At 40.1% G+C, this 21,698-nt stretch overlaps 1 protein-coding gene across 1 annotated transcript in view; it reads right to left on the bottom strand.

Annotated features, from left to right (window-relative positions):
• Positions 1 to 21,698, bottom strand: part of LOC122551041 (glypican-5) — a 1,004,898-nt gene that overhangs the window by 954,326 nt on the left and 28,874 nt on the right. Inside the window, exon 2 of the mRNA XM_087987984.1 lies at positions 14,169 to 14,330. Coding sequence (XP_087844110.1) covers positions 14,169 to 14,330 — 162 coding nt within the window. The remainder of the gene's footprint in view (positions 1 to 14,168; positions 14,331 to 21,698) is intronic.

The following is a 21,698-nucleotide window of genomic DNA, read 5'->3' as shown; positions in this document are numbered from 1 at the left end:
AAAACCGGGCAGTGCTGGGTTCCCGGACTATGAGGTTGGAAGCTGTGGGTGGGAGATCTCCTGAGGTGATGAGGTTCTGTATGGTCTGGGAGATGATGGTTTGGTGATGGGGGTGGGCACTCTGGCCAGCTCATCCCTCTTACTTTTGTAGTTACCTTTACTCAATTATAAACCATTACATCTGATTCCAATTTCTCTCTCTCAAACTGCAGGATAAATTCTATCACAGTATGGTCACTGCCCCTTAGGGATACTTTCAACTTAGGCTCCCTAATCAAGTCTGCATCATTACACATCAGTCAATCTAAAATTGCCTGTTCTCTCGTGGATTCTACCACAAACTGCTCCAGACAAAAATATCTCATAGGCATTTCACAAATTCCTTTTTTGAGTTTGGCTCCCAGACTGATTTTCCCAGTCCACCTGCATAACAAAGTCCATCCTGATTCTTATTTTTTTTTACCTCCTGATTCATTTTTTTCCCACATCCTGACCAATACTAAGAGGCCTGTACCATCTCCCATTTCAGCTTTTCTTCTTCTACGTGTACAAATTCTGCGCTTTCCAACTCTATTTCATTTCTTGCTATCAATTTAATTTCATTTCTTGCTAACAATGCAACCCTATCCCCTCTGCCCATCTGACAATCCTTTCAATAGAACACGCACCTTGGATATTTAGTTCCCAGCCCTGATTCCTTTGCAGCCACATTTGTATGATACCAACAACATCGTAGCTGCCAATTTCAATCTGCACAACAAACTCATTTACCTTTTTTCATATACTGCATGGATTTAAGTACAACACCCTCAGTCCTGTGTTGACTCACCCCCTTCTCATAGTTGTCCCCTTTTCTGCTCTGCCTGAAGTTAAGATCCTGATCCTTTCCATACTCTCTGTTCTATTACTTTTCTGGAAATTTTAACCTTTACTGACCCCTCGCTCCAATACACCGCTGCCGGAACTAATTCCATAATTTTCCAGGCAACTGAACCCACCTCCCCACTATTTTGTTTAAGACACAATCCACAGCCCTAATCCCAGCATGATTTGGGGACTCCCAACCATCAGATCAACACCTTCCTTCTCCAGTATTGACACCAATATCTCATGAACTTGAACCCATTTCTTTCACACCAATCTGTGAGCCACACATTTACCTCTTTAATCTTGTTGACTCTACCAATTTGCTCATAGCTCAAGTCATAATCCAGAGATTATTCCCTTCTTGGTTCTGCTTTCTAATTCAACCCGAGCTACTCATATTCCTTCAGCAGAATTTCTTTCCTCTTTCTCCCTCTATCATTAATAATGACCTGGACCATGACAACTGGATCTATCCCCTCCCATTCCAAGTTCCTCTGTAGCCCAAATGAGATATCCTGAACCAGGGCACCAGGCAGGTAACACAACCTTCAGGACTCTCAATCCCGGCCACAGACCAGTGTCTATTCCTGTGACTATACTATCCCTAATTACCAGTACATTTTTCTTTTCTCCCCCCTCTTGAATGACTTACTCTGTCATGGTGCTATGGACAGTTTACTCATCTTCTCTGTAGACCCTGTTCTCGTCCACATGGGAGCAAGAATATGAAGCCTGTTAGACAAGATCAAGGAACGAAGCTCCTTCAGCACTACCTTCTGGATCAGTCAACCATCTTGCTCGCATTCACAACCTTCTGTCCCCGACTACTGGCCGAATTTTAGACAGTTAATCTGAGGGATGTGACTGCCGCTGAAACATAGCAAATAGGTAATTTTCCCCCTCCCTGATGTGTCACAGTGTTTGAAGGTCAGACTGCAGCTCATTAACTTTGGAGTTCCTCAAGCAACCAACACTTGCTATAGATGTGCTCACTATGAATCACAATGGGGTTCACCAGCCTCCACGTTATGCAATTACAACACATCTCTATTTTACCAAACTAGTTCTTAACTTAAAGTTTAAAAATGTCATACTGGTCTTTTAGTTTGTAGCTTGCAAATATTTCCCCTATTTACCTTCAATCTAAAGGCAACCGATAATAGATAGTCAAATTATTAACTATCACAAACCAATGAATTTACGACTTATCTGTGATGTCACTCTTGTGCTGGGCCCCTTATCCTGCAGTTCAATTATTTTGTTAAAAATATCTTACAAATTATCAGCCAAATAAAAATCAAAATTCGCCTTGTGCCCCTCTGCCCTGAATCCCATGTTGCCACCAAATTCCCTGAACTATATACTCACTCAGGCTGTGTCTCACTCTGGAAGGCATCTCTCCTTCCTGATAATGTAAAGCTTAGTGTTTCTGTGCAAGGGCAACTTCAACTGATCGGAGATGCCATTAGTTTCTGCTGGCCACTAAATATGGCAATGTATTTTATTTTGTATTTTAGCCATCACCGAGCAGTTTAAATCATTGAATCACGGAACTTATCTGTACAAGCTTTCAAATCTCCAACATGGACAATATACACTTCAAAAGTCTTTATATTTCCAATTCAAACAATACATTTTAGTGCATAATGCAAGTGAACACCAGTATCACTGATCAATCACTAATATAGAAGTCCTTTTGACTTTGATCATTAGAATATGTACAAAAATATGTAAAAAAGTAAATTATTGCATCAAATGTACAGCATTTATTTCAACTCAACAGCTCAGAGATTCAAGTAATTCATGCAATATGCTGGAATCCAATCTCAGGTATGCTAAAGAGGTACCCAAAGGAAGAGAATGTCTGTCAAGAACATTTTTGAAAGAAATCAATTGAAATCATCCACAGAGTTTTCAATGAACATGAACCTTTTATCTATAAACCAGACTGCAGGTTACTTCTATAATGAATCCCTCCGGTCTAAGCGAGGTTTTTGGTCATGTTGGATTGATGTTACAAATTAACTAAGAACTGTTACAAATAATGAGTAGTCTGGGTTCCCAAAACATTGTGAAAACTCATTGCCATTTGTTAAAAGTTAATTGAGGAGAACAGGAGAAAGTGTAAGGGTAAAATGAAAAGGCAACAGAAAAATATCTTGCATTTCTCCAGTATCTTTCACAGATTCTTCAAATTTTCACAGATACTCCAAATCATGATGCGATGCTTTACCCCAACCTGAGAAAGCAGATAGAAATTGCAAGTCTCTGGAATACAATGTGCTGAACTGTGCATCAATCTCCAAACAAAGTAAATTTCCATAAGGCCAGACCATAGTCTCTAATCTGATTTTAAGAAAACATTGAGCCGAATTCAAAGAACTTTTGCAGTGCACATACACTTTTCTATGTTGATGGGGAATCAATTGGTCACAATTCTTTACGGAGGATTGAAAAGCTTACATAGTTTCAATCTTGCAAACTCCGTCAAACTTTCCAACTCAGAAATCATTTAAAAGCCTATTCATGTCTTGATATCTTAATATTCTGGCATTATCATTCCCACACAGCATAATTAAGTATGAATCCTATATTGTGAACTACATTAAGTGGATAAAACTAAACTTCAGCATGACCTATCGTTTAATGAAAATAAAGCTGGATGGAGTGTACAACACTATACCAATCTACTACCACCCATTTCATAACTGCAAAGTTTAATTTTACCAACTCTGTTTGTACTGCTGCCTGATAGTCTTGCCCTGTGCAAGCCCTTTTAAATTAGGTACTGCCCTGTGGTATTTACAATCTCTTTTTTTCAGAAAATACAAAATTCCTGTAAATACACAAAAGCCCTGGGTAATAGCACAAGTACAGGAATATCTGCACTTTAGAAACCACAGAATTATCCAGTATACTTGATGGTCACTTATCCATTGTGTCCATGTTGACTCTTGCTACATTAATTCAAAATAAATCCTACTGTTCAAGATGATGTACCCCTTATTATGATGTACCCTTTTGCAAATCTCCAGATATGTAGTACAACCTTATTCCTGGGCATTACCATTTATCAGAAACTTCACTTGACTTGTCAGAAAGTTCTGTGGCTATGAAAGCAGGTCAGAGGCTGCATTGACTTACCTCCTGACTCTCAAACAAACATCCATTGCCTACAGGGAGAAATCAGGCACGTGATGGAATAATGCCCATTTCCTGAATATGTTCAACTCAAACAACACTCAAGATATTTAACATCAACCAGGTCAAAGCAGCTTGCTTGACTGGCATTGAATCCATAAATATTCACTCCCTCCACCACTGACACTCAGTAGGAGTGGTGTCTCCCATCTATCAGATTCATTGCAGAAATTCCTCAAGGTTTCTTATACTCCACCTTCCAAACCCATGTCTGCTATCATCCAAAGGTACAGACAGAAGATACATGGAATACGACTAACTGAAAGTTTCCCTCCAAGCCACTCACCATCCTCATTGGGACACAGATTGCCATTCCTTCAGTGTTGCTGGGTCAAAATCCATGATCTGGCTCCCTAATAATACTGTGGGTTTACCTACACCAAATGGACTGCAACAGTTCAAGAAGACAACTCACCAACAATTAGACAAAAGGACAACTAGAGTTGGGGAATTAATGCTGGCTGAGACAGTGATGCCCATTTCTGTGAATAAAAATAAGTCTGAATTTAACACTTCTGTCAAAAGAGATTAAATTGAACCAGATGTGAAGAAATTCACATCTACTGTGTTTAACTTGCACCTGTGTGATAAATTTTATATATTGCACGGTAACACTTACAATTACCACAATGGAGAACAATAATCTAACAAATTGGAATAAACAAATGATCTTTATTTCAAACAACTGCTTTGGCAGAACATTCGAGATGGATTTGAAATCACTCAAGAATAACAAATCAACTAGTGACAACACAAATTAGAGAAACTTCTAAACACTGATAATTCAAACAGCTCTGCAACACTTACTGCTGTTGCTGATCCAGGACATCACTAATCAACCATAGTCACAGATTAACAGATTACACTCCAGGACATCCTAAGGACTTTCAGATTCTATCTTACTTTTTGTGTTTGACAAATCCCCCTTTTAAAGGTTATACTTAGGTTTCTGTGTGTTTAATACTGCATCTTTAGAATTTTTCTCAGGGTTAGTTGGTAATAAAATTCTTCGGTCTTCCAAGAAAATCTTACAATTCACTCCCTGATGTTTTTGGTGAAGTAGTTAATTACATTGTAATTGTACTGAGATATGGCTAAATGATGAAAATAACATTTTTTTTCATATAGCCAAACTAGGAGTTGGATAAAAAGGAAACAGAATCCCTGCTCACATGGTCATAACACAGGTTGAATAATAATCCATTGGGCCTCCCTTCTCCAACAAAGCCAATGATGCAGTAGTTCCTCACAATCCTGTCAGACAGTGCCTTCATCCATGTACTAAAATCTTATTTTCAATTCAGCTGGAGCTCATTCTTCAACATTAAACCCAAAGGGCCTTGCATATTATTTTAAAATGCTTACCAAAATGTTCACAGTTTGCTGACCCCAGTACAATCATGCCTACTCAGCACCACCTCAGTGAACCATAGAATCCCGGCAGTGTGGAAACAGACCATTCAGCCCATCAAGTCTACACCAACCCTCCAAAGAGCATTCCACCCAATTCCTATATTTTCCATGGCTAATCCACATAGCCTGCCCATCCCTGGATACTATGGGCAATTTAGCATTGCCAAACAACCTAACTTACATATTTTTGGACTGTAGAAGGAAACTGGAGGACTTGCAGGTAACCTACACAGACAGTTGCCCAAAGCTGGAATTGAACCTGGGTCCCGTGCTGTGAGATAGGAATGCTAACCACTGAGCCACCATGCCACCCTATCTCATGATGCTCCAAAATTCACATGCCTTTCCATCTCACTGTTCCTAGATCTTCCCCTCTTAGTTCCTCCCAGTGTTACCACAAACTTGAATCTCCATATTAAAAAGGTTCTGCGAGAAACTGCCCCTCTCAAGTAGTCTTAGATCTCAGCATCAGCCTTAGTGCTAATATATCTATCTGGTAACACTACCCGGTACAATATCAAGATTAGAAAATTGCCAATTTACTCTCCAGGACTCAAGAAATATCTGCTAGTTATATTGCAACAGGTTTTGTTCTTGTGATGCTTGCATTTCTGTTGCAAGATACCAAGTAATATAAAGTCTGGAGGTATACTCATTTTACAACTGCGAAGATGGAAAATATTTACATGCACAAAATTAAGATTTGCAAAAGTATTTCATTTTTAGCAAAGGGCATGTAAAAGTATGACCTGATAAAACACAAATTAAAACAAATGGATTCATTAATTCCTGAAGAGACATTTGTAAGTAAACAAAAGTAATTTTTGTGAGAACAGAAAACTGGTGTTGCAATGGGAATTTGTAGAGCTGGCCTGTTAAGGTTATTGTTATGGTACGATTGCTACTATTATGGAATTAACAATATTTACATAATTCAGGCATTGTATGAATTTAATTAGTTATTAAATTTATAATCCTCAATACCTCTATAATGAATACATGTACACCCAGTTCCCAAAGGGACATCAAGTCTATGAAAACTAAAAATTATTTTCCTATACTTTCTGCCATAATTTCTCAGGGACAGAGAAACTTTGAGAAGCTATGTTTGATCTTAGCACAGAAAGCTCAATAAAACATTATGCTAATATAGTAATATAATTCCTAAACCTATTTATAAGCTGTTAAAACACAATTCAAGTGTCAATTTAAAAAGTGTAATTTACATTGTTATTTTTCATAATTTAGTCTTACATTGAGAGCAAATTTGTTGGTACTGCAGAGAAATAATAACTGTCAAAAGATTTTTACTGTCATTAGGTCACAGGATAAACAATATATAATACATTAGGTTTAACATAATATTAATTATTTCAAAATAAATCTATCGTAATGTTATTCACACTAGCGGTCCCTTTCACTTGCTCCTGCCAAAATCCAATAAAACTATCCCCTGTTTGCTGTCATCTTTTTGTTTAAGAAAGGACACATAATAAATAACGGCAGACATTTAAAATTATTGAATATAATTCTATACATAATGAATATATATTCTAAAAGGACCACTTGTTGCACTTTAATACGCAAAACTGTTTATTTACATCTGTTCAGAACTTTGAATACTGAAGTCAATATAGCAAAACCAAACAACCCGAACAGTAAACATGGACCCTCCTTGGAGGGACTGCCCTGAAAGAAGTCTGGGAGTTGCTCTAACTGAGACTAAAGAAAATTGTTTTTGCCTTGTTATTTGATGTTCTAAGGACACATAGTTTGATATACTACAAATATTCTGTAATATGTTGGCACTCATTTTAATAATGTTTCGGTATTATGAAATTCATACATAATAAAATATTGGCTATCACGTAACTTAGCTATGTAGAGCAGGGCTTTTCAGAGAGGCTGGGAATTTGGAGTCAGTCACTTCAAATGTAATGTATCTTAGAAAACTTCAATGCGCAACAAACGTATTGTGGCAAAATAAAATATGTTAGATACAGAGCTGATAAACATGATTTTCTGAAAAGGAATGTGGCAATGGAAAGATGTGTCTGTCTCAGAGTGACAATTGCCAATTCCAAAAGCTGGGTGTGAATAAGGTTACACTTCTATAGGAAGGATTTTGTTAAATTTGAGAGGGTGTCAAAAATACTTACAAGGATATTGTCAGACTAGAGGGTTTAATTACATTCCGAATGAAGGGCTTATGCCTGAAACGTTCGCTCTCCTGCTCCTCAGATGCTGCCTGGCCTGTTGTGCTTTTTGAGGACCACACATTTCAACTCTGACTCTCCAACATCTGCAGTCCTCACTTGCTCCTACAATTACTCTATGAAACAACCAGAAAATTGTGGGAAGTGATAACTTCCAAGGGCATAGATCCCAGTACACAATAAATCAATGCTTAGGTTAAAATGATGTGTTTTTATCAGAGCATAATTTGAACAAAGTTTGTGAGAAGATTTGTAGCTCGGGTGCTCGTTGTTGTGGTTCTGTTCGCCGAGCTGGGAATTTGTGTTGCAGACGTTTCGTCCCCTGTCTAGGTGACATCCTCAGTGCTTGGGAGCCTCCTGTGAAGCGCTTCTGTGATGTTTCCTCCAGCATTTATAGTGATTTGTATCTGCTGCTTCCAGTTGTCAGTTCCAGCTGTCCGCTGCAGTGGTCGGTATATTGGGTCCAGGTCAATGTGCTTATTGATTGAATCTGTGGATGAGTGCTAAGCCTCTAGGAATTTCCTGGCTGTTCTCTGTTTGGCTTGTCCTATTATAGTAGTGTTGTCCCAGTCGAACTCATGTTGCTTGTCATCTGAGTGTGTGGCTACAAAGGATAGCTGGTCATGTCGTTTCGTGGCTAGTTGGTGTTCATGGATGCGGATCATTAGCTGTCTTCCTGTTTGTCCTATGTAGTGTTTTGTGCAGTCCTTGCATGGGATTTTGTACACTACATTGGTTTTGCTCATGCTGGGTATCGGGTCCTTCATCCTGGTGAGTTGTTGTCTGAGGGTGGCTGTTGGTTTGTGTGCCGTTATGAGTCCTTGTGGTTGCAGTAGTCTGACTGTCAGTTCGGAAATGCTCTTGATGTATGGTAGTGTGGCTAGTCCTTTGGGTTGCGGCATGTCCTCATTCCGTTGTCTTTCCCTTAGGCATCTGTTGATGAAATTGTGCAGGTATCCGTTTTTGGCGAATACATTGTATAGGTGTTCTTCTTCCTCGTTTTGCAGTTCTGGTATACTGCAGTGTGTTGTGGCTCTTTTGAATAGTGTCTTGATGCAACTTCTCTTGTGTGTGTTGCGGTGGTTGCTTTCGTAGTTCAGGACTTGGTCTATGTGTGTGGCTTTCCTGTATACCTTTGTGGTGAATTCTCCGTTAGATGTTCTCTGTACCATCACGTCAAGGAATGGGAGTTGGTTGTCCTTTTCTTCCTCTCGAGTGAATCGGATTCCTGTGAGTGTGGCGTTGATGATCCGGTGTGTTCTCTATTTCCTAATGATCCGCATCCGGAACTGACAACCGGATGCGGCAGATACAAATCACTATAAATGCCGAAGGAAACATCACAGAAGCGCTTCACAGGAGGCTCCCAAGCACTGAGGATGTCACCTAGACAGGGGACGAAATGTCTGCAACATAAATTCCCAGCTCGGCGAACAGAATCACAATATAATTTGAACAATTATAGAGTATATATTTGCCCGTAATAAAAATTGCATTTGGTTTTATCAGTAGTGGGAAAAGCATAGGTATGCGCTCAGCTCCAATTTAACAAAGCCTTGTCTGTTTTCTTCAGGTGAGAGTTGTCAAAGTGAATGCCATTATGCACATCTATAGAAGAAAGTGAGGACTGCAGATGCTGGAGATCAGAGCTGAAAATGTGTTGCTGGAAAAGCGCAGCAGGTCAGGCAGCATCCAAGGAGCAGGAGAATCGACGTTTTGGGCATGAGCCCTTCTTCAGGATTCCTGAAGAAAGGCTCATGCCCGAAACGTCGATTCTCCTGCTCCTTGGATGCTGCCTGACCTGCTGCGCTTTTCCAGCAACACGTACACATATAGAATCAACTTTCATTCATCTTCATTTTGATCACTCCAATATTTCTTGTAGAAGTTATTAATATGTTTCTGGATATTCCACTCAGATATGCTCCTCATTTTGGAAGCCAACGCCCAACAGCTTTAGGTGAGCACTTAGAGTCACAGAGTCATACAGATGTACAGCACGGAAACAGACCCTTCGGTCCAACTCGTCCATGCCCACCAGCTATCTTAATCTAATCTAATCCTATTTCCTAGCACTTGGCCCATATCCCTCTAAAACCTTCCTATTCATATACCCACCCAGATGCCTCTTAAATTTTGTAATTGTACCACCTCCACCACTTCCTCTGGCAGCTCATTCAAAGTACGCACCACCCTCTGCATGAAAATGTTGCCCCTTAGGTCCCGTTTAAATTTTTCTCCTCTCACCCTAAACCTATGCCCTCTCGTTCTGGACTCCCCCATGCCAGGGAAAAGACATTGTCTATTTATCCTATTCATACCCCTCATGATTTTATAAACCTCTATAAGGTCACTCCTCAGCCTTCGACGCTCCAGGGAAAGCAACCCCAGCTATTCAGCCTCTCCATATAGCTCAAATCCTCCAACCCTGGTACCATCCTTGTCAATCTTTTTGACTCCTTTCAAGTTTCACATCATCCTTCCGATAGGAGGGAGACCAGAATTGCACACAATATTCCAAAAGTGGCCAAACCAATGTCTTGTACAGCTGCAATATGACCTCCCAACTCCTATACTCAATGCTCTGTCCAATAAAGGAAAGCATACCAAACACCTTCTTCACCAACCATCTCCCTGTGACTCCACTTTCAAGGAACTATGAACCTGCACTCCAAGGTCTCTTTGTTCAGCAACATTCCCTAGGACCTTACCATTAATTACTACCCTGATTTACCTTTCCAAAATGTAGAAAGATCACATTTATCTAAATTAAACTCCATATGCCACTTCATGGCCAAATGGCCCATCTGATCAATGTCCCATTGTACTCTCAGGTAACCTTCTTTGTTGTGTACTGCACCTCTAGTTTTGGTGTGTAAGTCCTGCCCTGAGTTGCTTTTCCAAAATGCAGCACCTCTCATGTATCTAAACTTGTTGGACTTCCTGGAACTCACAATAGTATTTAGCTTACTGTGCAGCTCATAACCCTCTTTTGGTCTCCTGGAGTTTGAAAACTGGTAAGATAAATGCTATACCTATGGACGTATTTACAAAGTTAGGACTTCCATTATCTGTTGAAGTTCAATCAACGCATTGTCAGAAGATTTCAACAATTTCTTCATCATCATTCCTTAAATTTTCAGAAAGACAAGCATTTGTATGCAACCTGTGTACATTGAAGTAAAGCTGAAATTTGAAAAATGACATTTCCAGTCCCAAACAGACAGCTGACAATTCGAAAATCTTTCAAGAAGGAGGAAAATAGGAAACAAGAAAAGTAAGCATGTGTTAGAAACAAAACAAAATTGGAAATATTCTGCAAGTCTGGCAGCATGTGTGGAGAGAAAAAAAATTAAAGCTTCAGGTCGATGGCCATTCATGAGATTTATTCTGATCAGTTCACGCCACTTTACTTGAAATGTTAACTCAATTTTGCTGTTGATAGATGCTGCAAATCCACTGAATACAGATTTCCAGCTTCGATGGTATTTTGCTGTTACATTTTAAATGTTTATATTTATTCACAGTAGTGCGAGGTTCTTAAAATCATTCTCTGGAGCGTGATAACTTCAGCGCAAACTTCTTTGTATTACTCTTCCGTTAAATAAATGGCAATATCTTCAGCTGAAAAACTGTTAGCTCACATTGTTTGGTGCAAACATTGCAACTTGCCAAAATCCATTCAAGCAGAAAATGTACATGTTTGTCTTCCTCCTCATTTAAGTGATTTCTGCATGCAGCTCAGCATGATTCATATTACTGTTCACAAGTCAGAGACCAATAGGATACTTGGCTGTCTTGAATATTAGATTCTACACCGTACTTTTAAAAAAAACCTGAAATCATACTACGGTACTGCTCAGAAAGATCATACAGCAATAAGTTTTCTTTCTATTAAAGCTTACTTAGTCTTTGTTAAGAGTTAATTCTGCAAATTTTTTCTACTAGTGATATGACAGAGCCAGCACATATATAGTTAGCCTAAATATCCTAAAAGTAATCTCTTTCTCTTCAAGAGAAGTTACATTGAATTACTGGAAGCTGTTGCATTATTTGAGTTGTGCAACTGCAGACAAAGGAATTGGAATCCAGGCAGAGAACCTTGCAGCAGTGGCGTTGGAGAGTTTAGTCCCGGAGGTGGAGGTGGAGGTGGAGGAGAGAGGTCAAGTTTCCACAGCGCTTTCTGAAATGTGTGGGAGCATGTAGCCAGGAGCTCAACTGCTGGCATGGTCTGACCCCAAGGACCTGGCAGGAGTATCAGAAGAAGCTTAATAACCTCTAGCAGGTATTCCTGGTTAATGAATGAATCTTGGCATAACATCTCACATGCAACAGGCCACCACTCATACTACTAAATGAACAGCACCCCCATCACTCACTCCACAGCTGTTTATAGCAGTCAGCACTCAAGTCCAAGTTTCAGCTTATCCTCACACAAGTTTTAATCATATCAGCCTCACGTCCACAACTCGCTCCCTCCTCATACGTGTAGCTATTCAGTTATAGTAGCCACATCACCTAAATACAGTGCAACACACTGACCTGCTTCTCCCCCTCTCATTCAAGGAAGGATGGCACAGAATATAAGGAAGCACCAAAGAAGCAGAAGGTGCCAGGCATATCCTGATACTCCAAGCCCCAAGAAAGAGATGGTGCACCTATATCGTGTCAGATTTGACAGTGCCCAAAGTATCAATCATCACCAAAATGAATCATGACAATGATATTTTGCCTTTTTAGTCCTTTTCAATACCAACCTCACCATTTTCCTGCATTCTGCACCCTCTCAAAAGTCCAGATGATATGAGCACAAACATTTTGCTTGCATCACATTTTCCCATCTCACTTAAATCCTTTCATTCTGATTTTCTGTTTTCAGGCAGCCAAGAAGTGCCACCTCCCCAGCCAAACAAACACCCGTGAGAAAGCGAAAGACCAGCGCCATGCCAGTGATGAAGAAGCATCATCACTTGAGTACAGAGATTAACACTGTACATAACCTAAAGGCTAGAATAGAATCAAACTCAGCATGTGGTGAGGCATCCACAACAGGTAGGCAATGTGCATTCAAGCTCTGTCAGGGAACGGTTGCAGGTAAGTTCTGCCACAGTAGACTGAGATAGTGATATCAATGGGGTAGCAAACGAAACAAAGCTGAATGACAATATTCCAGGCAGCCTCTGATGCCATTAAGCAAAAAATTGCATAATAAATGGAAATATCTCCAGCAGAAAAATTGTTGGCTCACATTGTTGAGTTCAGGTATCACAAGCTGCCAAAGCTCCAACATGACATAGAAAATCACATATGGTCGGAAGCTCATTCTTAACATTATGGAAATGGTGCTCAACTACATGGTCGCACTGGCAGACCAATCCATGACAGAGGGCTTGGTGGCTGCTGTTTCAGCTCCGAACACAGCACTGTGTGGAAGCTTCAAATCTTTCCATGTTGCAGTGGGAGGTAGGGTAAAGGCCATGAAATCCAGGCCTATTGCCACGCAAGCTCAGGCTGTTGCCAACAGCATGGCAGACCACAGAGGTCAAAGGGGCACTGGAACTTCCAATCAGAATCCACCTATACTTCTACAAACTTTGTCTAAGCAGAAATAAGTCAAAAGCAATAATAAACTGGATACACCCTAAATACCATCTATGTCTCATTCAGCAAGGTGTAATAATTGAAGGGATATGAAAGCAAGGATAACAGTATAAAAGGCCAAGTTCTCAATTGTTTCATACAATTTATTGTTGTGTAATCTGTGTGATTGGCAACAGTGCATCCTTTTAGAGAAGCTTGACAATGGTGAACACTGAGTACAAGACTCATTATCAACAGGAAACTTACCAGGAAAACTTCAATATTCTACACATTCCATAATCAGAGTGGTAGTATTCAACAGGCCACAAAAGAATCATTATCACTTGACTCTGCATGACCTGATTGTATTGAGGTCTAATTTCAGTACGCTTCTATGTTGTGAAAAGTCAATGACTTCTGCAAATCAGAGCTCACCCTCTCCATCACTTAAATGATCTATCAAGCTTCTAAAGAATCATCACTGAAGGAGTAGCACAAACATTGTAGGAATTAAGCCAGACTTGCTGGTGACAGATTAAATATCAACATTATTAATCAGAGCAGGAAGTCTGCATAGAATACCCAGTGAACTTTCATACATTATGTCTTTTAAGTATTAAGCTTGTTCTTTCTTCTCCACAAGTATATTAATATAAAATTATCTTGCATTTACTGAGCCAAGATTTCTGAAGCCGAATTTTCTATCGGAAATGAATTTCTGAATCATTTCTCAACATCTTTCTATACTTCCAATAATCAGCAGAATAAATATTGAGATTTGTTTTTCCTGATTGTTGATCATATAATTGTGTTACACATAAATTAAAATGTAGGATAATAAAAATAGGAAAAAAAACTTGCAGGACTTCATTTGGTCAGATAACGGATTACCTTGAAAAGTGGCTGCATTGCGTGATATTAAAAATTTCAGTGTCGAGCTGGATGTTTGAAGCAAATTTTGAATGTCTAGACGAGCTGCTGCTTGGTATCGCTCCTCCATTTTTCTTGTACAGCATGTTAGATCCTTTGATGTGCACACTTGAAGATCAGAACCTAAAGAAAAATGCAGAAAATAAATGCTCATTTCTTCTACATTTGATTGAAAAGTGCTCAGTACAAATAATCTGATAATTGATTTGAGAGAGAAATTCTTAAATTCTAATTTTCTTGACATTGACACATTCAAATTAAGTCATCATTTTACGTCAGGTATAGACTGTACTTTTGAAGACCTCAGATATTAATAAAATCAGAGTGAAACTTCATTAAATGGCAGATTTTACATCCTCAAAATGCAGCCAATTACTGTTACTGTATATGGTCACAAATTTAAGGAAAGTAACATACAACATAGGGCAATCCACATGCTGCCTGGCTTGCTGTGTTCTTCCAGCCTCCTGCCTGTGTAATTGAGATAGATGACCAGTCACGTTGCTTTGGGAGCTGTGATGGCTGAGGTACAGGCACTCACTTGAACAGGAGGTTCAGCATAATGTCTTATCCAATAGATGGCTCCTCAAACAATACAGCATTCTTTCAGTATAGGAACTGAAGTATCAACTTGGATTTTGTGCTCAAGTACATAAATTACATTTTAATTAGCCAATACAACAATGATAATTCTTAATAATTGCTGAAAAGTAACACATTTTGATGAAGTTTTTTGTCTTACACACATCAGGACAATTCACAAGAATACCAAGGGTATTGACATTTTTACACTGTATGAGGAGTGTGTGTTGAATGGTTGATAGGGTTGTTCCCATGCAGAAAGATAGATCCCAGAAATTAAATGTCAATCTGCTCAGAACATATGGCTCTATGTGTGACCATAAAGTCCTTCCACAATTCAGTAATTTTAATCCAAGCAGAATTCAAGGTCTTTTATTCATGCAGATTTTGGTTATTCAGTCTAAGTATTACAGATAAGTTAATCATCAACAATGAACATTTCTGCATAACTTCTTTCAATGTTTCATGCCAGTGTTCAAGTTGCAGGCTTTTCATATGTTCCACTTGCACAGTTCTTCACAGACAGCCGACTTTAACATTCTGCATTCATTTAATCTCAAAAAGATTTGTGTGTTTTTTTTTCTCCTATATGATTCAGCTTCCATTTGATTTCACAAAATTCTGGCATCACAGCCAGGAATCCAAAAATGCAAATCCCCTTTTCCAGCTATCTGAAGTTTTAATCTCATTTTCAGTTAGGGGCTGTCTCAAAAATAGAGGTATTGAATCCAAGGTTTGTGCAGATAATAGTTAGTGTATGTTTATCCTGTTAGTCACACAAACAGGGGAATGTATCATGCATATCATTGCAAAGACATAATGATAAGTTAAGCTTTAATTTGAGCATTGGATTTGGATATGATAAATATAAATCCAGCCCAGTTGGTCTCCAAAGCATTAGTATCCATGCCATGTGCCAAAGTTAGGATGGTACCCTTATTCAGTCATCAACAGCATGGAACAGATAGGATTTGTGAGTGTGATTACCAGACAGCATCACTGACAGTTTTTTAAAAAATCACATTCCTACATTTGTCTCATCCCTTTATTGGATCAGACCCACAAGAGGTTATTGTAGAGATGTGAAATAACGGTGCTAAGAGTCTTCAAACTTGACGCCATGTGGCAGGAAATTTCATGCCATCTGGTCAAACAAGAGCAATGAACTCCCTGCTGATTGCATCTTCTGTCATCCGTCAGTTTATGAATTAATATGCCTCCATGTTGAACACCATTTGGAAAAAGCATTAAAGGCTACAACAGCATGATTGATATTGTCTGTCACATCAAACATGGCTCAAGAAGGAAGGCAAGAGTGACTGCCAGTGACATCAAGGACACACTTGACCAATGGTGGCATTGAGGGCCAAACAAAATTAGAATTGGAACCGGTTGGAGTCATGCCTGGCACAAAGGAAGGTGGTTGTAGTTGCTGGAGGTGAGTTAAGTTAGGCTCAGAACACCTCTGTCGGAATTCCTCAGGATGATGTCAGAAGTTCATTGATTTTCAGCTTTTTAAATCAATTACCTTCTCTCCATTATAAGGTCAACATCATTCACACTTCCTCTGATACTGAAGCAATCTATAAGTAAAAGAAGTGAGATCTCATCATATCCAGGCTTGGGCTAATAAATAAGTAACATTTGTGCCACATATGTACTAGGCAATGGTCATCTCCAACAAGAGCGAATCTAACCATAAGTCCTTTGACATTTGATGACTCCCCTTCTATCAAAATCCCTGCGGTATAGCATTGACCAGGTACGAAATTGAACCGAACTGAACAAGGAGCTGGACATATGGATACAATGAACTCGGAAAGTTAGCATTCAGTTCCAGCAATGAAACCATAACACCATAAGACAGAGGAACAGAAATCAGGCCATTCAGCCCATTGAGTCTGCTCCACCATTCAATCATGGCTGATAAGTTTCTCAGCCCCATTCTTCCACTTTCTCCCCATAACCCTTGATCCCCTTGATACTTGAGTACCTATCTATCTCAGTCTTAAATATTCTCAATGACCTGACCTCCACAGCCTTCTGAGGCAATGAATTCCATAGATTCACCACTCTCTGGCTAAAGATGTTTCTCCTTATCTCTGTTTTCCCTTTACTCTAAGGCTATGCCTTTGGATCCTCACCTCCCCTACCAATGGAAACATCTTCCCAATATCTACTCTGTCCAAGCCATTCAGTATTCTGAATGTTTCAATTAGATGCCCCTTCATTCATTGAAACTCCATCGCATACAGAACAGGAGTCCTCAAATGTTCCTCATATATTAAGCTTTTCATTCTTGAGACCACTCTCATGAATCTTCTCTGAACAAGGTCCAGGGCCAGTACTTCCTTTATGAGATATGGGGCCCAAAATTGTACACAGTGCTCAAAAGGTGATCTGACCAGAGCCTTATAGAGCCTCAGAAGTACATTCCTGCTTTTATGTTAAAATCCTCTCAAAATAAATGCCATCATTGCATTTGCCCAGTACTGACTCAACCTGCAAGTTTAACTTGAGAGAATCCTGGACTAGAACTCCCAAGTCTCTTTGCACTTCAGACTTCTGAGTTTTCTCCTCATTCAGAAAATATTCTATGCCTCTATTCTTCCTACCAAAGTGCATGCCCTCACACTTTCCCACATTGTACTCTATCTGCCACTTCTTTGCCCACTCTCCTAACCTCTCCAAATCCTTCTGCAGCCTCCTCACCCCCCATGGGAAATTTAGCAAGGCCAATTCACCTAATCTGCACATCTTTGAACTATGGGAGGAAACCAGAGCACCGAGAAGAAACCCACGTAGGCACGGGGAGAGTACGCAAACTCCACACAGACAGTCACCCGAGGCTGGAATCGAACCTGGGTCCCTAATGCTCTGAGGCAGCAGTGCTAACCACAGAGCCACCGTGCTGCTCCAAGTCCTCTGGGACCCTCCCTGATAGTAGCGATTCCTGAACGACCACCACTAACACCTCCACTATTTATTCAGCTATCTCCCTTAGAACTCTGGAGTGCAGTCCATCTGATCCAGGTGATTTATCCACCTTCAGACTATTCAGTTTTTCTAGCACCTTCTCCTTGGTGATGGCCACTATACTCAGCTCTGTCCCCCTCAATCTCTTGAATGTTTGGGATATTACTTGTGTCTTCCACCATGAAGACTGATACGAAGTAATTATACAGTTCCTCAGCCATTTCCTTGTTCCCTACTACTATCTTTCCAGTGTCATTTTCCAGTGGCCCAATGTCCATTTTTTCCCCTCTTTTGCCCTTTATATATCTATGGAGCAGCATTGTGGATCAGTGGTTAGCACTGCTGCCTCACAGCACTAGGGACTTGGTTTAATTCCTGCCTTGGGCAACAGTCTGTGTGGAGTTTGCACATTCTCCCCATGTCTGCATGGGTTTCTTCTGGATGCTGCAGTTTCCTCCCAAAATCTAAAGTTGAGCAGGTCAGGTGAATTGGTTATGCTAAATTGCCAACAGTGTTAGGTGCATTAGTCAGGGGTAAATTTAGCAAATGGGTCTGGGTGGGTTACTCTTCGGAGGGTCGGTGTGGACTTGTTGGGCCGAAGGGCCTGTTTCCATACTGTAGGGAATCTAATCTAATCTAATCTAAAGAAACTCTTAGAGTCTGCTTTTATATTACTGGCTAGGTAACCCTCATATTTAATCTTCTCCCTCCTTATTTCTTTTTTAGTTGCCCTCTAATGGACTTCGTAAGCTTCCTAATCCTCTGCTTTCCCACTGTCCTTCACCACATCATATGCTTTCTCTTCTGCTTTTATGCCAACTCTGACTTCCCCAATCAGCCATGGTTGCCTCATCCTCCCTATACCACGCTTCCTTTTCCTCAGGGTGAATCTCTGCTGTGTCTCCTGAATTATTCCCAGAAACTCCTGCCATTGCTGTTCCACTGTCTTTCCTGCGAGGCTCCTCTCCCAGTCAATTCTACTCAGCTCCTCCCTCATGCCTCTGTAGTTGCCCTTATTTAGCTGTAATGCCGTTACCTCTGATTCTATCTTCTCCCTCTCAAATTGCATTGTAAATTCAATCATATTATGGATCACTGTCTCCTAAGGGTTCCTTCACCTTAAACTCCCTTATTAGGTCTGCTTCATTGCACAACACTAAATCCAGTTATGCCTGCTCCCCAGTGGGTTCCACCACAAGCTGCTGCAAAAAGCCATCTCACAGATATTCTTGCAATCCACTACCCACCTGATTTTTCCAGTCCACTTGCATATTGAAATCCCTCATGATCACTGTAACTTTGCCTTTCCTGCACATCTTTTCTATCTCCTGACTACTGTTTGGAGGCCTGTACATAACTCCGACTACGGTTTTCTTTTTACCTTTGCAGTTCCTCAATTCTACCTATACAGATTATACACCATCTGACTCCCTACTTTATTTCTTACTATTGATTTAATTTCATTTCTTACTAATAAGGCAACCCTACACCCCCGCTCACCTGTCATTCTTTTCAATATGATAAGTAGCTTGGATATGCAGCTCCCAATCCTGATCCCCTCGCAGCCACATCTCCGTGATGGCCACCATGTCATACCTGCCAATCTTGATCTGCGCCACAAGCTCATTTACCTTATTTTTTATACTGTATGCATTCAGATATAACACCTTCATTCCTGTATTAACTGTTCTCTTCTCATGGTCATTCGCTAGCCCCTTTCATACACTCTGTGCTACTTGTGTCTATGCTGGAGATTTTAATAACCTCTCCTGAATTCTGCACTTGCACCTCCTCCCTCAATGAGGGTTTTCTAAAATCCCGTATAACTGGAGCCTCCCCACCCACTCTCCTCCCCCATTTAGTTTAAAGCCTTGTCTACAGCCCTACTTATGTGATTCGCTAGGACTCTGGTCCCAGCACGGTTCAGATGAAGACTGTCCCATCGGAACAGATCCCTTCTTCACCAGTACTAGTGCCAATGTCCCAAAAATTCACATTTCTCCAACACCAGTCTTTGAGCCACACATTTACCTGTTTAATCGTATTGGCCCTGTGCCAATTAGCACATGGCTCAAGTAGTAATCAGAGAGTATTACCTTTTTGGTTCTGCTTTATAATTTAGCTCCAAACTGTTCATACTCCCAAAGCAATACCCCTGTCCTAGTTTTATCTATGTCATTGGTCCCTACATGGACAATGACCATTGGATCTTTACCCTCCCACTCCAAGTTCCTCTGCATCCCAGATGAGATATCCTGAACCTGAGCACCAGGCAGGCCACACAACCTTCGGGACTCTCGATCCTGGTCACAGAGAACTGTGTCTATGCCTCCAACTATACAATCCCCATTTACAACATTAGCTAGTCAAAAACCACATTGAGTCTTATCACAAGTCATTGTTTAATATAATGTCTTGTGACAATTATAAGGGACTTTTCTGAAACCACAACAGAGACTCCATATTTAAAGAAGGGTATAATTTTCCTTGAATTACTTTAAGCAAAGGTTCACTGAATTGCTTCCTGGGGTGAAATGTTTGGCAAAAAAATGAGAAGCTGAGTGACTTTGGCCATTTAGAATATTTCCACTCAAATAATAAGAATTGTCTTCACTCAAAAGGTTGAGATTAATTGAAACTCTCAACATCAGAGGGCTGTGCGTTGAGGCATGCTCACTAGGTAAAATTAAGTCTCTCAATTGCCATAGTCTTCACAAAAGTTAAAGCATTTTAAAATCCTCCAAATTAATCTGACTTTCAGGCCCAGCTTAACAGAAAGCATGGACCAGAATTCTATATTTAACAAGAATTATTATCTATTACAAATAAGTAAAAACAGATAAGCAACTATGAACAATGATCATACAACTCTGCCAGTTAAAATTCTAACCCCTTTATATTGTGATTGTCATGAAGTCAGCCAGCAGGATATCATAAAGTATGGGTTCCCTGAATGGCACTTACCAAACTGACTGAGCTTGGGAACACAACTTGAGTGAAGGCAATTCCATAGCCTCACTAAGGACATATCTTGAACAGAAACACTCTAGGTCAGCCCACAGCAAAACCCCAAAACAAAGCCAAGCCTCAGCCAAGCGTTAAGATGTTCTTTGGGGTTCAAGCCAGCAAGCCATTGTAGTTGCTGCTGCTATGTGGACTTGAGACAGCAAAAGAGTGCCACCATATCTAAAAAGAGAAAGAGAACTCAAAGACCAATGTCCAGGAGAGTGCACACTTTGGAACGTCCATCTATATCTGAGTTGGAACAATTAAAAAAAGTATTGAGGGGCAACTTATTTACACAGAGACTGGTTCATATGTTGCAGGAACAATTACAACATTAAAAGACATTTCAATAACAGCATGAATAAGAAATGTTTGGAGAGATAGGGGTCAAATGCAGGCAGGTGGGACTAGTTTAGTTTGGGATTCTGGTCAGCATGGACTAGCTGAACAAAGGGTCTGTTTCAGTGACTCCAAAACTATGATTATGACTCTATAACTTGGCCTCCATCCTGGCACCTTTGCATCAACTTTTATAAAATGATCAGTTTTGGAAATGGTCGCATAGCAAGCTATAACTTTCAGGGAATTAAAGAAATCACTATCAAGAAAAGCTATTGGCACACTATGATCCCAAGCAACATCTGGTATTGACTTGCAAGGTCTCCCCATATGGCATCGGGGTAGTATTTGCTCAAAGGTGGCCCAATGGAGAGGAACGTTCAATAGCATATGTAGGACTTTGGCTAATGCAGATCATAAGTACACACAGATAAAGAAGAATGGTTTGATGGTCACATTTGGAGTCAAGAAGTTCCACCAACACCTTTAAGGATGTAGATTTTTAATAATAATGGACAACAAACCCTTGCTAGGTCTATTTAAGGAGGTCAAGGCAGTGCCACCCCTAGCTTCAGGCCAAGTCCAGCA

This window comes from Chiloscyllium plagiosum, unplaced genomic scaffold (assembly GCF_037043375.1).
Source record: "Chiloscyllium plagiosum isolate Xiang-an unplaced genomic scaffold, Cpla_swu_hap1 HiC_scaffold_6, whole genome shotgun sequence".
Classification (NCBI taxonomy): domain Eukaryota; kingdom Metazoa; phylum Chordata; class Chondrichthyes; order Orectolobiformes; family Hemiscylliidae; genus Chiloscyllium; species Chiloscyllium plagiosum.
This window is presented reverse-complemented; position numbering and strand designations above follow the sequence as displayed.